The following is a 14,551-nucleotide window of genomic DNA, read 5'->3' as shown; positions in this document are numbered from 1 at the left end:
TTAAAAAAATGGTTATACCTAAAATAAGAAAAGAATAAAAAAAATTAAAGAACGGTGTAAAATCATTTTTCAAGAAAACAATTTTAAAAGTTCCATTTTTAAAATATTTTATAAAATACTATTTTTAAAACTAATATTATTTAAATCAAAAAATTTCAAGCATGTGTTATTAGTCCGAAAAAGGTGTTGTATTTGGAAATATCAAAACGACATCATCAATTAAGTTGTGTCACATGGATACCCTATATCATACCTTCATGCCGATTACAATTTATTGATTTCTCAAATCATCGTATTAGAATGATTTGTTTGACATTTACATATAGTTTATTAAAATTAATTTTTTTTAAAAAGAGTTAAATTGAGATATAAATGAACATAAAGGAATGATTTTATAATTTACCCTTAATCGTTTATACCCCTTAAATTATTGATTATCTAAAAAGCATTTATTCTTTGTTAATTGAAAAGCTGCAAACCTTACCCATTTAATTCCCCTGTTGGATACCTAAAGCCCACCAAAAGCACTCTACTTAATGAAGCCCAATCACATGACAATTTTAAATTTTAAAATTTAAATCTAAATTAATTAATTAATTAATTAATTAATTAATTCACTATGGAATGCTTCTACTCCCTTTTTAACAGCGAAGAGGTAAAGACAAATAAGTACAAAATCATTGCCCTTCCTTGTGACCGTTGGGCATTTTTTTTCCCGTTAATTACAAAACCAAATCAAGGAGCGCGGACGCGGACTTCATCACTCACTCGCTTCTTGAGTTCATCATCCATGGAGATGTTGGCCGGCGAGGACGACCGGAGCTCCGGCTTTCACCATCTTCACTTATCATGCTCTCTTAGAGACGTCCACTACAGGTTTTTACTCCGTCTTCACCTTTTCCTGTTATGGGTTTTGCCCTTTTCTTTGATTTTTTTTTTGGGAATGAATTATAATATTATTTGTAGAATGATTGTGGGCTTAGCTTACACATGAACCCACTTCTCAAAGAAGCAGTCATTCAGATAAGAATTCAAACATTTCTCAAGTTTTTGGAATATACGTGTTGGGAATTGCAGTGGGAAACCCATGATCAATTTTCACTTTTTCTTTTTTCCTGTTGGGCTCTTTTCAACTTCTATCCCTCTGATGTGGTGGGTATTTGGTGTTATCTAAGCTCGCGCATCATACAAGAAAGGTAGTGGCTTTAGGAATTCCAATGAAGAGAGGAAGTCTGAGGATTGGGAATTTGGGAGGAGATTCATCCAATTTGGAAGACTTCTAATTGAAGTCTGTAAGCTGTTTGAGTTGGTTTATGAGCACTTTTACCCTTGATTTTTCTCTTAAATTGAATTTTCTTTACAGTTTATTCTGCGGCATTTGGTGCGAGCAATTCCAAATTGAAGCTTTGTTTGAAATAGACAGTGCAGATGAACTTGTCCACGTCCTATAAAACCTATAATTTGATGCTTCGTCCAGTCCTTTTAGCCTTTTTTTTAGGGCATAAACTTCCATATTCTTTGATTTATGATTGTGATTCTAGGTCATAACCTTGTTACCATATTCCTATTCCAAGTACTGGGCAGACATACTAAGTTGGTACAGGGCCTTCTTCCTAGCCATGTTCCAAAATTGGTGAGCTCACATATAGTTCATTGTCTGAAAGTTATTAGTAGAGATCAAGGTTTCAAAATATGTCGATATTTCGAATATCAGGAGAGATCGACATGAAATTCCACATCGAAAGTTTGACCGTGCAAAAAATCGAAAAAAAAAATCGCTAATATATCGATGGTATATCAGGATTGTCAATTTAATCAGCGATGTTTTCACCAGGTCGCCTCCCACCATAGAAAATCGGGGGAGAAATATTACCAAATATCGACGATTTTTTGAAAAAATCAACTAAAAATCGATCAGCTTCCTCTTCTCATCCTCCAAATTTGTGATCCAATGGGATTGAAAAGTAAGGTGTCTAATGGCCAAAATTCCGCTTGTGTTTTTTAAAAATTATCCAACGGTCATATTTGTGATCCAATGGTGGAAAATGAATCTTGACCTAATCCAATGACTAGTAAATGTTCCCAATGGCTAGATCAAGCTCTAATTACCGGATTTCAACCAAATTTTGATCCAACAGCTATAATTGATTTACAACAGTTATTTGACCATCCAACGGCTAGTTTGACAAAAAAAATTGTATAAATAGTCAAAATTCATTCCATTTCATACACAAGTGAATTGAAAACTTCTTGATCTTGTATTGCTCCATTTTTCTTTTTGTTTTTTTTTTTTTTGTGATTTCTATCAAAAATTTCTAACTATGGAAATTTGGTGTTGAAGTTGTGGATTAACTCCAAATCAAGGCTAATTAAGGTATATCATCATCAAATTTATTTTTATATATATGCATAATTCAATTTTATTGCTAATTAGTAATAGTATATTATGAAGCATAGATATGATATAGTTTAATTGATATTACCTAATTAATATATTTTCAATCATTTTAAAGAAATTAAATATTATTATTAGTATTAAAATTAAATAAATATTAGTTTTATATTGAAGTTAATTATAGTGATTTGTATATTAAGCCTTTATTTAAGCCATTTGAGTTCTCTAAAAAATTCCAAGAAAATCCTTTTGTTAACCAAGATTTAATAGAAAGGATAAGTCAAAAGGTAAAAGATAGTTTAATTGTCCCTAAAACACCTCAGTCATTTCATAGGAGAATTAATGTTGTTAATGAGGAAATTAGTTTTGAAGCAGACGTTGATGAACTAATCAAGATTTTTAAGGAATCTCAAGATCGAGTTTTAAGGATTTTCCATAACCAAGAAACCTCTAAGACTAGGAATTTTTATCCTAGGCCAACCTTTCATGATATGTAGTATGAGGAAAGAAACCAATACACTCAAGCCTCTTACACTAGTGGTGCCATTTATGAATGGAATATAGATAGTATGACCAAGTATAATATACTCACTAAGCTTCAAGAGATAACCATGGTTAGCACAATTTATAAGTTAAACAATAGACTGTCAAATCATGTTGTAGCTCAGGCACTTGTTGTTGGGTTTAATGGTCAGCTAAAAGGATGGTGGAATAACTATCTCACACATGATGATAGGAATGCTATCCTAAAGCCTATAGGATAAATGCAGACAATGAAGTTGTTAATGATGAAGATGGACGAGGATGCAATGGCTACTCTAATCTTTTCAATATCAAAACACTTCATTGGAGATCCATAACAAAATTAAAGATAAAACTGCAGATCTCTTAACCAACCTTAAATGTCCCAAGCTTCATGACTTCAGGTGGTATAAGAACATGTTCCTAACCAAAGTCATTCTAAGATCGGACGTAACCAGTCTTTTTAGAAAGAAAAATTTATCTTAGGTTTAACTAGACTTTTCTCAAAAAAGATTAAGATTAAGATAAGGGAACAATTCAATAGACAAATCCCTTATGATGACTTATGATAAGTTAACGTATAGAAAAATCATTAGCATAGTAACTGCAGAAGGAATAAGCCTATGTGATGACTTTAAGATTAAGCAACAGATGAAATTTGAACAGAAGTAAAATTGAGTGAGGAAGAGTGGAATAATTTTAAGTTAAAAATGTACTTTCATAAGAGAGAACTCTTAAGAATGATGTCCGACTATTGATCCAAGAAAATACTAGAGCCATGGCAGAAGATAAACAAGTTTTGATATCTTCGTATCTTCAAGACCTTCATCTACATGTCTCAGCTATCCCTAGTCTACATGTTCCAAGTTTAAAATTAGTCAAGGATTTTGAATTCGGTGATTCTAAGTTTTGTAGAATTGTTGAGGATCCTCTTCTTTACCAACAAAGTCTTAAGCAAATGTTCTACAAATGCAACATAAATTTCATGATCAGTCGTGTCTATTTTAATTTTCAAATTTACAAACCAATTTGCCTTCCATACAACCATGAAAAATTGATCTTAACTCCAGAACTACTCTTAGATTATGGTTTAGTCCACCAAGTTGTTTGTTTAGACCCTAGTCAGGCTTTGTGCTTTGGTACTCTGAAGTCATCATCAATAGCAAAGCTCCATAATGGATTTCTAATGGCAATCTGTCACTCGCTCAGCATATTATTTCTCTCCATTACCATAGCAGAAGCCCATTAAAAATCAAATTAAATTCTGGAGAGCCAGAATCTAATGCCGTGACTTTGAAGCTTTTCCCAAGGGTTCGGGTTATCTTATTGCAGCAAATTTCTATTATCAGATTTACTATAGCAAGAGAATTGATCATCTCTCTATCAAGACCATCACCGAAAATGCAATGTTGCTAGAAGAGCACCAAAAAGAATATGAAGTTTACCCTTGATTTTCATCAAGTTAAGACTGTTTAAGCACACTATCAGTATTGGAATTCTCCACTGATAGCTTTAAGTCAACTCTGCACCAAAAGTATTTTGGTCTCCAAGCATGTGAAGTTACAATTAAGTCTCCAATCAAAAGTAGGCAGAAAACACACAGTAATCCACCGAAAGCAAGATTCTGCTGTCAAAGGTCAAAAGTGTTACAATAAAAGTCATTTTTACTATTCACTATTCACAGCAGAAGTCAAAAAGTCAATAGTGACTCATTGATTGCTTGTACTGTTTAAGATTCTTATTTTACCTATTTAAAGAGGCTCGGTCCTCAGTTATAAGCATCTTATCTTATCTTATCTTATCCTTTAGTTCTCATTCTCTTATCTTCCATATTAAGCTCTCTATTTTCTCATATTTCTCTCTTAAGATTTCTCTCTTAAGATGTAAGTTCTTCAAGCCAAAGCTTTCCTATCTCTTCTATTGTAAGATATTATCTCTATGGATATGTATGTTTTTCAAGTTATGCAATATATAAGTTTTATGCTCCTTTTATTTAAATTTCTTTATTTTATATCTTTGTGTTTATTTTCGATTTCTATTTATTTGTTTTGAGTTTTTGTATAATTTATCATTTCATTGCATATTACCTCGTCCTGGGTTTCTATGGTAATGAAATGATAAATTATGCAAAACAAATAAAGAGAAATCGGAAATTGGAAATAAACACAAAGATATAAAATAAAGAAATTTAAATAAAATGAACATAAAACTTATATGTTACATAAGCTTGAAAACATACATTATCTTACAAAATAAATAACTTACAATGGAGAGGTAAGGAGATGGAAGAAGTTAGGAAAGAGCTTTCAAGAAATCTTTGGCTTGAAGATCTTACATCTTGAGCGAGAAAAAAGAGAGAATGAAGAGTTTAATATGGAAAATAAGAGAATGAGAACTAAAGAATAAGATAAGATAAGATAAGATGCTTACAACTAAGGACCGAGTCTCCTTAAATAGGCAAAATAAGAATCTTAAACAATACGAGCAATCAATGAGTCACTGTTGACTTTTTGACTCCTGCCATGAATAGTAACCATCCATGATGTGAATAGTGAACAATAAAAATGACTTTTACTGTAGCACTTTTGAATTTTGGCAGCCAAATCTTGTTTTCAGTGGATTACTATATGCTTTCTGCTTGCTTTTGAATAGCGACTTAACTGTAACTTTACATGCTTGAAGACCAAAATACTTTCGATGCAAAACTGACTTAAAGTTGTCGGTGGAGAATTCCAAAGTTGATAGCATGCTCAAACGACTTTGTCTTAAATGAAAATCAAGGGAGAAAATAATCCCTTCGATATTCATCAAGCAACTTAGTATCCTCTGTGATGGACTTAATCGAGAGAGGATCAATCATCTTGTTGCAGAAGATCTGATGAAAAGAGTCTGCTGCAATAAGACAACCCATACCCTTGGCTGATAATTCTAGCTCTCCAAAACTTGATTTGTTTCTTAATGGGTTCAACACAAAGATCATTATATTCAAGATTACAAGATAGAAGGGTTAGCCTTCTGTTATGGAAATGTAAAGAAATAATATGTTGAGCAGGTAATAAACTATCATCAGAAATCCATTTTGGAGCTTTGCTTATGATAATGGCTTCGGCAAACTTTTTATTCATCTTAAATCATTATAACAAACCCAAAGCTAGCTTTCTTCCTAAACTCAATGTCTGATTGGGATCTTAACAAACAATCCGATGGACCAATCCATAATCCAAGAATAACTCTGGAGTTAAGATCAAGTCTTCCTGGTTGTATGGAAAGCAAATTGGTTTATAAAACTGCAAATTCAGACAAACGCGATTGATCGTGAAATTTTTGTTGCATATGCAGAACAGTTTCTTAAGACCTTGTTGGTAAAGGAAAGGATCCTCAACAATTCTACAAAACTTAGAATCATCGAATTCAATATCCTTGACTAATTTTAAACCTGGAACATGTAGACTAGGGATAGCTAAGACATGCAAATGAAGGTCTTGAAGATATGAAGAGATAAAATTGTCGAACATCATTTTAAAGAGAATATAACATTTCTCTCTTAAGAAAGTACATTCTTAATTTAAAACTGTTCCACTCTTCCTCATTCAATTTTACTTCGCCTACCAGTGGAGCGAACTGCCTATTCTCACATTTTTCCAATGGGAGAAAAGAGGTTTGATGCTTAAGAACAGTGAGTTGGACCTTGAGAAATTCAACCATTTCTAGTTTACTTTCCAAAGTCTAACACCTTTCCTGCAAATCACAAAGACTCTTGAGATACCAAGGTTCTTTGTAAAAAGGGTTAGTGTCATTAATGAACTTGAGCTTGCTCCATAGAAGGTAAAGAACTTGAGCTTGCTCCTTTATCCCTACTAGGGGATGAGGGACTCCTAAGGACTTCTAAAGGTGGTAAATTTGGGGACATGCTGCAAGAACTTGCAACATCAAAGGGTTCATGGTATAACAACATGAATTTTTGTGAAATGATTGAAAGGGTTTTCTCAGATTCTTGGAATTTCTTAATGGGATTAAAAGATTGTTTCCTTTTGGAGGGGCATGATCCCGTGAATCTTGCAATAATTCACGAGTTAGGAAATCAGAGATTGAGTTATTTTTTCTTTTAATATACTCAATTTGAAAATCAAAATTACTTAAAATAGCTTGTCATCTTGCAAAAATATGCTTAGAAGCTATATTTTTAACATTTTTTTGCAATACTAATTTTGCTGATTTGCTATCAAACTATTAATAAAAACTCTTGATTGAAAAGATCATCTTGAAATTTTGAAATATATAAAACAATGCTTAAAATCTCTTTTTGGATGGTATTGTAGTTGAGTTGGACATTATTCCATGTTCTTGAGGTAAAACTAACCAATCTTTCATGGTTACCATCCATCTGCTTAAGGATCCCACCATAACCTATATTTGAAACATTAGTCTCAACAATCTTAAAAACTTCAAGGTCGGCTAAGGCTAGACATGGTAGAGTCTTGATAGAGACTTAACAATCTATATATATATATATATGGTACTCTGGTCAGTTTTACTATTCACATGTGCTACAGTAAAACTGTCTTAAGACCAAGTCAGTTTATAATATACATAATTGGCTCTTCTAAACGTAATGCCCTTTGGTCTTAAGAATGCACCTTCAGAATTCCAAAAGATAATGAATGAAATCTTTAACCAGTTTTCTGATTTCATCATTATCTACATTGATGATGTTTTGGTGTACTCTATTTTTTGTAGAGTGGAAGCATCTCAATAAGTTTGTTAAGACTGTTAAGAGTAATGGTCTAAGCTTGTCAGCCACCAAGATTAACATGTTTTAAACTAAGATAAGATTCCTAGGTCTTTATATTTACCAATGAACTATTAACCCAATTAAGAGATCAATCCAGTTTGTTGATAAGTTTCCTGATGAGATTAAGGATAAAAGACAATTGCAACGTTTCTTAGGAAGCCTTAATTACGTGTCAGATTTTATTAAGGATCTAAGCCAACTTTGTGTCCCTTTAAGACAAAGACTTAAGAAGAATCTAGTACCTTAAAATGAGGAACACACCAAGATTGTTAAGACCGTTAAGTCTAGAGTCAAGATCCTACCATGTTTAGCCTTAGCTAATCCAGAATCCTTTAAGATTGTTGAGACTGACGCCTCAGACATAGGCTATGGTGGGATTCTTAAGCAAAGATATGGTGACTAAGAAATATTGGTTAGGTATACTTCAGGAACTTGGAACAGTGCCCAACTCAACTACAACACCATTAAAAAAGATATTTTAAGTAATGTTTTATGCATTTCAAAATTTCAAGATCATCTTTTGAACTAAGAGTTTTTATTAAGAGTTGATTGCAAATCTACAAAATCGGTTTTACAAAATGATGTTAAGAATATAACTTCTAAGAATATTTTTGCTAGATGGCAAACTATTTTAAGTAATTTTGATTTTCAAATTGAGAATATTAAAGGAGAAAATAACTCAATCCCTGATTTCTTAACTCGTGAATTTTTGCAGGATTCACAAGATCATGGCCCCCAAAAAAGAAAAACAACCTCTTAAGCTTATTAAGAAATCTCCAGACTCTAAGAAATCCCATTCAGCTCTTTCTAAAAAATTCATGCCGCTATACTATGAACATTTTGAAGTTGTGGGTTCCTGCAGCTTCTCCAAAGATCATATTCCTTCATAAACCCCTAAGCATTCCTCGCCCCCTATCAGGGATAAAGCAAGTTTGAGTTCTCTACCTTCTGTGGAGGATTATTTTCCTACACATTCATCCTCTAATGATACTAACCCCTTATCTGTTTATCTCAAAAGTCTTTGTGATTTGTAGGAAATGTGCAAAACTTTGTAAATGAAACTAGAAATGGTTGACTTTCTCAAAGGTCAACAGGATATGCTTAAGGTTCAATCCCCATTTTTCCTACTGGAAAATGGTGAGAATAAGCAATCCATCTCACCGGTGGATGAAGTAAAATTGAGTGAGGATGAGTGGAACAACTTTAAATTAAGAATGTATTTTTATAAGAAAGTGATGTTGTATTCTCTTAAGCAAGATATTTGTTTCTTGATCTTTGAAAAGGCCAAGGCCTTCGCAGAAGAAAAACAAGTTTTTTTTTTTATAGGAAAAAACAAGTTTTTATTTCTGCATATCTCCAAGATCTGCACATTTATCTCTTAGCTATTTTTGGTCTTCGAGTCCTAGGTTTTGTAGAATTGTTGAAGATCCTCTTCTTTACTAGCAAACAATAAGCAACTATTCTGCAAGTGCAATAGGAATTTTACAATCAGTCGAGTTTGCCTTGAATTGCAGTATTATAAGCTAATCAACATCTCTTTTAAGAATGAGGAATTAATCATATCTCCATAATTATTTCTGGATTATGGTTTAGTTCATCAAATTGTTTGCTCAGATCCGAATCAAGCAAATAATTTTGGAAAAAAGGTACCTTTGGGGCTAATACAAGGTTTTAAGATGAGCAAGAAGTTTGTTGATACCATCATCAGCAGCAAAGCTCCACAATGGGTCTCTGATGGTTGTCTCATGCCTACACAACACAATATTTCTCTTCATTACCAAAACAGAAGGCCAACTTTATTTTCCTGCCCTCTTGAACACTCTGATATTTTTGTTGAGCCACTTATTAATCAGATTAGACACTGGACATCTAGGATTATCAGCAGAGACTTTGAAGCCTATCCGAAGAACATGAGTTATCTCATTGATGCAGACCTCTTTCGTCAAATTTTCTACAGCAAGAGAATTGATCATGTACCAAATAAGTCTGCAACTGAAGATGTTAAGTTACTTGAAGAGCATCGTAAAAATTATATTATTCCTTAAGGCACACTCCACTCAAGCCTTCTCATGACTCCACCGACAAAAAGATTCTCCACTGACAAGGATTAAGCCGGTTTAGCACCGAAAGTATTTTTGTCTCTAGCATGTGATTCCACAATTCAAAAGCACACTGTCAACCATCGATATTCCGCCGAAAGCAAGATTCGTTTGCTGAAAAGTCAAAAGTGCTACAATAAAAGTCGGTTTTACTGTTCACTATTCACTCACGGGTATAGTATATAGTGAGTGAACAGTAAAACTGACTTTTACTGTAGCACTTTTAACTTTTCGGCAAACGAATCTTGCTTTTGGCGGAATATCGATGATTGACAGTCTGCTTTTGAACTGTGGAATCACATGCTGGAGACAAAAATACTTTCGGTGTTGAAACGACTTAAACTTTTTTTATGGAGAATCTTCTTGTCGATGGAATCATAAGAAGGCTTGAGTGGAGTGTGCTTAAGGAAGAATATAATCTTTACGATACTCTTCAAGTAACTTAACATCTTCAGTTTCAAACTTGGTTAGTAGAGGATCAATTCTCTAGCTACAAAAATTTTGATGAAAAAGGTTTGCAACAATGAGATAACCCATGTTCTTTAGATAGGCTTCAAAGTTTCTGTTGATAATCCTAGCTTTCCAGTGTCTAATCTGATTAATAAGTGGCTCAACACAAATATCAGAGTGTTCAAGAGGGCATGATAATAAAGTTGACCTTTTGTTTTGGTAATGAAGAGAAATATTGTGTTGTGCAAACAAAAGACAACCATTAGAGACTCATTTTGGAGCTTTGTTGATGATGATGGTATCAACAAACTTCTTGTTCATCTTAAAACCTTGTATTTGCCCCAAAGCTACCTTTCTTCCAAAATTATTTGCTTGATTCGGATCTAAGCAAACAATTTGATGAACTAAACCATAATCCAAAAGTAATTATGGAGATAGGATTAATTCCTCATTCTTAAAAGAGATGTTGATTGGTTTATAATACTGCAAGTCAAGGCAAACCTGACTGATTGCAAAATTTGTATTGCACTTGCAGAATAGTTGCATATTGTCTTGCTGGTAAAGCAGAGGATCTTCAACAATTCTACAAAACTTAGAATCATGGAATTCCATATCCTTAACCAATTTTAAACATGTGACCCAAAGACCAGGAATAACTAAGAGATAAATGTGAAGATCTTGGAGATATGCAGGAATAAAAACTTGTTTTTCTTCTGCTAAGGCCTTAGCATTTTCAAAGATCAAGAAACAGACATCTTGCTTAAGAGAATACAACATCTCTTTCTTATAAAAGTACATTCTTAATTTAAAGTTGTTCCACTCATCCTCACTCAATTTTACTTCATCCACCAGTGAGGTGGACTGCTTATTCTCACGGGTCTTAGGATAATTGATCTCTTCACTGTTTACTACAGCATTTTGAGAATCTGTGGATTTCCTAGACATCTGAAAATTGAACTCATTTTAAGGTCTTAATCTAGAGCCTAATAGCAGATTGAAAAACCTAGTGAGTAATCATCCCAACCCTTTTACAACCCAAAAAACGCTTAACTCCGGCTAACAACGGGCTCAACCCGGTAGGGATCGCCTCAGGCAAACTGCTACGTTTCCTAGTCTTATAGCACCTTTATATTTATTTATATATATAAATATAATAAGGAGAAACCACCCGTGATGGTTTCTATCCTTATATATATATATATATATATATATATATATATGATATTGAATAGACAAACACTAAAATTTAATTTCAATATGAAACTAATTTACAATTATTAAAATTAAACATCTAAGTTATTTACTAATTAAAATCAAATTATACGTATATATGATATTGAATAGACAAACACTAAACTTTAATTTCAATATGAAACTAATTTACAATTATTAAAGTTAAACATCTAAGTTAATTTATTATTATTCTTAAACTTTACAAGTAACATTAGTAATTAAAATTTGAAATTGAAATTAAATTTGAATTATGCATATATATGATATAATATAGACAAATCCCAATAAGTAACTTCAATATGAAAATAATATTTATTTAATTTTAATATTAATGTCATATTAAAATTAATAAAATTTAATTTTTTTTTAAATATTGAAAACATATTAATTAGGGAATATCAATTATAATATCTGTGCATTTATAATTGAACTATGCATTTATAAAAATAAATTTTATGATAACATACCTTAATTTGCCTTGATTTGGAGTTAATCCTCAACTTCAATACCAAATTCCCAAAATTAAATTTTTTTTAGAGAAATCACAAAAAAAAAGGTCAATACAAGATCAAAAAGCTTTCAATTCACTTGTGTATGAAATGGAATGAATTTTGGCTATTCATAGAAATTTTTTTTGCCCGTTAGATAGTCAAATAACCATTGTAAATTAATGTTAGTTGTTAGATCGAAATGTGGTAAGAATCTAGCCATTAGATCTTAATTTAGTCGTTGGAAACATTTCATAACTGTTGGATCAAGTCAAGATTCACTTTCCACTCTTGGATCACAAATCTAATTGTTGGATAGCTTTCCGAAAACACGAGTAGAATTCTGGCCATTGGATCACCTTACTTTTTTATCTAGCTATTAGTTCACAAATCTAGAGGATGAGTTCCGCCAATCGATTTTTCGCTAATATTTACAAAAAAATCACCAATATTTCATAAATATTTCTATGATTTTTTTCTCAATTTTCTATGGTAGGAGGCGACACGAAGGAAACATCGCCAATTAAATTGGCAATCCCAATATATCGGCGATTTTCCCCGATTTTTCATACAATCGAGCTTTCAATGTGGAATTTCATGTCAACCTCTCCCGATATTAGAAATATTGCCGATATGTCGATGATATTTTCCAAAATTTTATACCTTGAGAAAGACAAAGGAAGCATCCTTTATTGTGTCGGTGAGCTCCCTTTGCTTGGACCTTATAGGAAATGTTCCAATCCATTATCCTCTTAATCTTGGAGGAGTGAAGGGATTGGATCCTTTCATTGGTGTCTGACTTGTTGCACATCCATACTTTGTGGACGATCAAGAACTCTTGCATTTAGAAAAGGAGGACATCTAAGGCTTTGGGGCCACTCTTCCTTACCATACATGGTGCTTGGTGTTTAGCACATTTTCCACGGAATTTACTTGTTAGTTAGTATCTATGAGGTTCCATTTGGCTTGAGGATTAAGTTTTTGAAAATTATAAGGGGGTGATTGATGCATTTTAAAATCATGAGGACCAATAGGCTCAAAGTAGAATGCTAACATCAACGCATCGTTATTAGGTCTATACGGTATGCGTGGAAATTGCTAATTGATTTACATGTCAAAATAGAACACTAACAAACACATTGTTTTAACCATGCTTGAATTATTCAATCTATCATGTCATATGGGCACACTTGTGGGGTTTTATTGTGGTTGCAATTACCATATGCAAATGCATTGTCAAAAAAGTGAGGCAATTCATTCAAGGCAAAACTTTGAATATTGGATAAGAAATCTGGATTGTTTCATCCCCAATATTGATATCTATCGAATTATGTCTTAATATTGGTAGATACTTGAAACCATGAATGGAGGCGGTCCTTCCCACTAACATTTATATAAATTTTTATAACTTTTCTTTTAATATTTGAGTGTTGTCCTTGGAGTTCTGATTTTAGCATTGGCAATGCAGTTATGTGATAAATAGGTATTATGGAAGCTTTGTTGTGTTTGAATTGTGGGGCAATGCTGGACTTACTGTATCATTCATCTGAATATTTTTCTAATTTTTTGGGAGAATTAGTTGTTGGGATGCTTGTTTGCTTCACTACTTTGTAACTGATGGTGGACACATTTTATGGTTATATAAGACCTAATCATAATAGGACCGATCTTGGTTCTGCCTAAGTGCTTTTTTCATCCTGTTGTTACATGCATGAAGGCAATTGAATATGAGATGGTGGCTTTGATCTTGTGATTTTCGGGTCATGGGCAAAAGCACTTTGACACATACATGGATGTATGCCAGTACTATGCATTCTGCCATTGATTATAATGCATGCAATTGGTAGAGGGTGGTAGGTGTGTTATTACTGATAAAAAAGGAGATTGCCTGTTGATGTTGCAGCTGTGGCTCTTGTGGATACCAGTTAAACCTGAATTCTTGCAATCGCACCTCTGTTTTGGGTTCTAAGTATGAGAAATCCATAAAGAAAGGAATCATCTCATTCTTCTCCATTGATGAGACCAGATTTACTCAAACTAAAGAGCTTCGATGCTTACCCTACTTCAACTCTAGGTGCTCATGGGGTTTGTTTAGAAGAATAAGCAAGCTTCTCTGCAAAAAATGTGGAAACCACATTGGTAATGCTTACAAAACAAACAACAGATCGGGCAAATTGGATTCGTCTGCGTGGGATGGGATCTCAGACAGTAGTAGAATGTATGACATCAAGATATGTGCCTTACAGCCTTCATCCTCCCTGGAATCTGATGCCTTTGTCTGATGCATGTGGCAGCATGGTTTACTTTTAATCACTGTGTCATGGTTGATTGGTTTCAAATAGTTTCTCCCACCCTCTTTTATGTTTTTTTCTCTTGGATTATGGACATTATGAGTTTGATTTTTTTCATATGATGAATCCATATTCAAGCTTAGTTCTGCACATTCTGTAACTCTTTTTTCTTCATGGAAAATGGGAGAGAGAAAATGGAGAGGAAAAGTAGAAAGAAAAAATAAAAATAAATAAATAAATTATAGGAAAAGATAGAATAGCTAACTAGCTAAAGAAGACCT

The 14,551-nt window shown here is 33.0% G+C and overlaps 1 protein-coding gene across 1 annotated transcript; it reads left to right on the top strand.

The window, feature by feature from the left end:
• Window positions 1-730: 730 nt before the first annotated feature.
• On the top strand, window positions 731-14,387 carry LOC117917950 (uncharacterized protein At4g08330, chloroplastic-like). Its single transcript, XM_034834433.1, has 2 exons — window positions 731-876; window positions 13,883-14,387. Exons 1-2 carry the CDS (start codon window positions 791-793, stop codon window positions 14,259-14,261), a joined length of 465 nt encoding a protein of 154 aa, XP_034690324.1. The 5' UTR covers window positions 731-790; the 3' UTR covers window positions 14,262-14,387.
• Window positions 14,388-14,551: the final 164 nt, after the last annotated feature.

This window comes from Vitis riparia, chromosome 7 (assembly GCF_004353265.1).
Source record: "Vitis riparia cultivar Riparia Gloire de Montpellier isolate 1030 chromosome 7, EGFV_Vit.rip_1.0, whole genome shotgun sequence".
NCBI classification, from domain to species: Eukaryota; Viridiplantae; Streptophyta; class Magnoliopsida; order Vitales; family Vitaceae; genus Vitis; species Vitis riparia.
Note: the sequence above shows the minus strand (reverse complement) of the source record. Positions and strands in the feature narration are given on the sequence as shown.

Coding starts and splice junctions, on each gene's coding strand:
- LOC117917950 (XM_034834433.1), top strand. CDS start 791: ATGGAGATGTTGGCCGGCGAGGACGACCGGAGCTCCGGCTTTCACCAT. Junction 877..13,882: donor CTTAGAGACGTCCACTACAG/GTTTTTACTCCG, acceptor TTGATGTTGCAG/CTGTGGCTCTTGTGGATACC.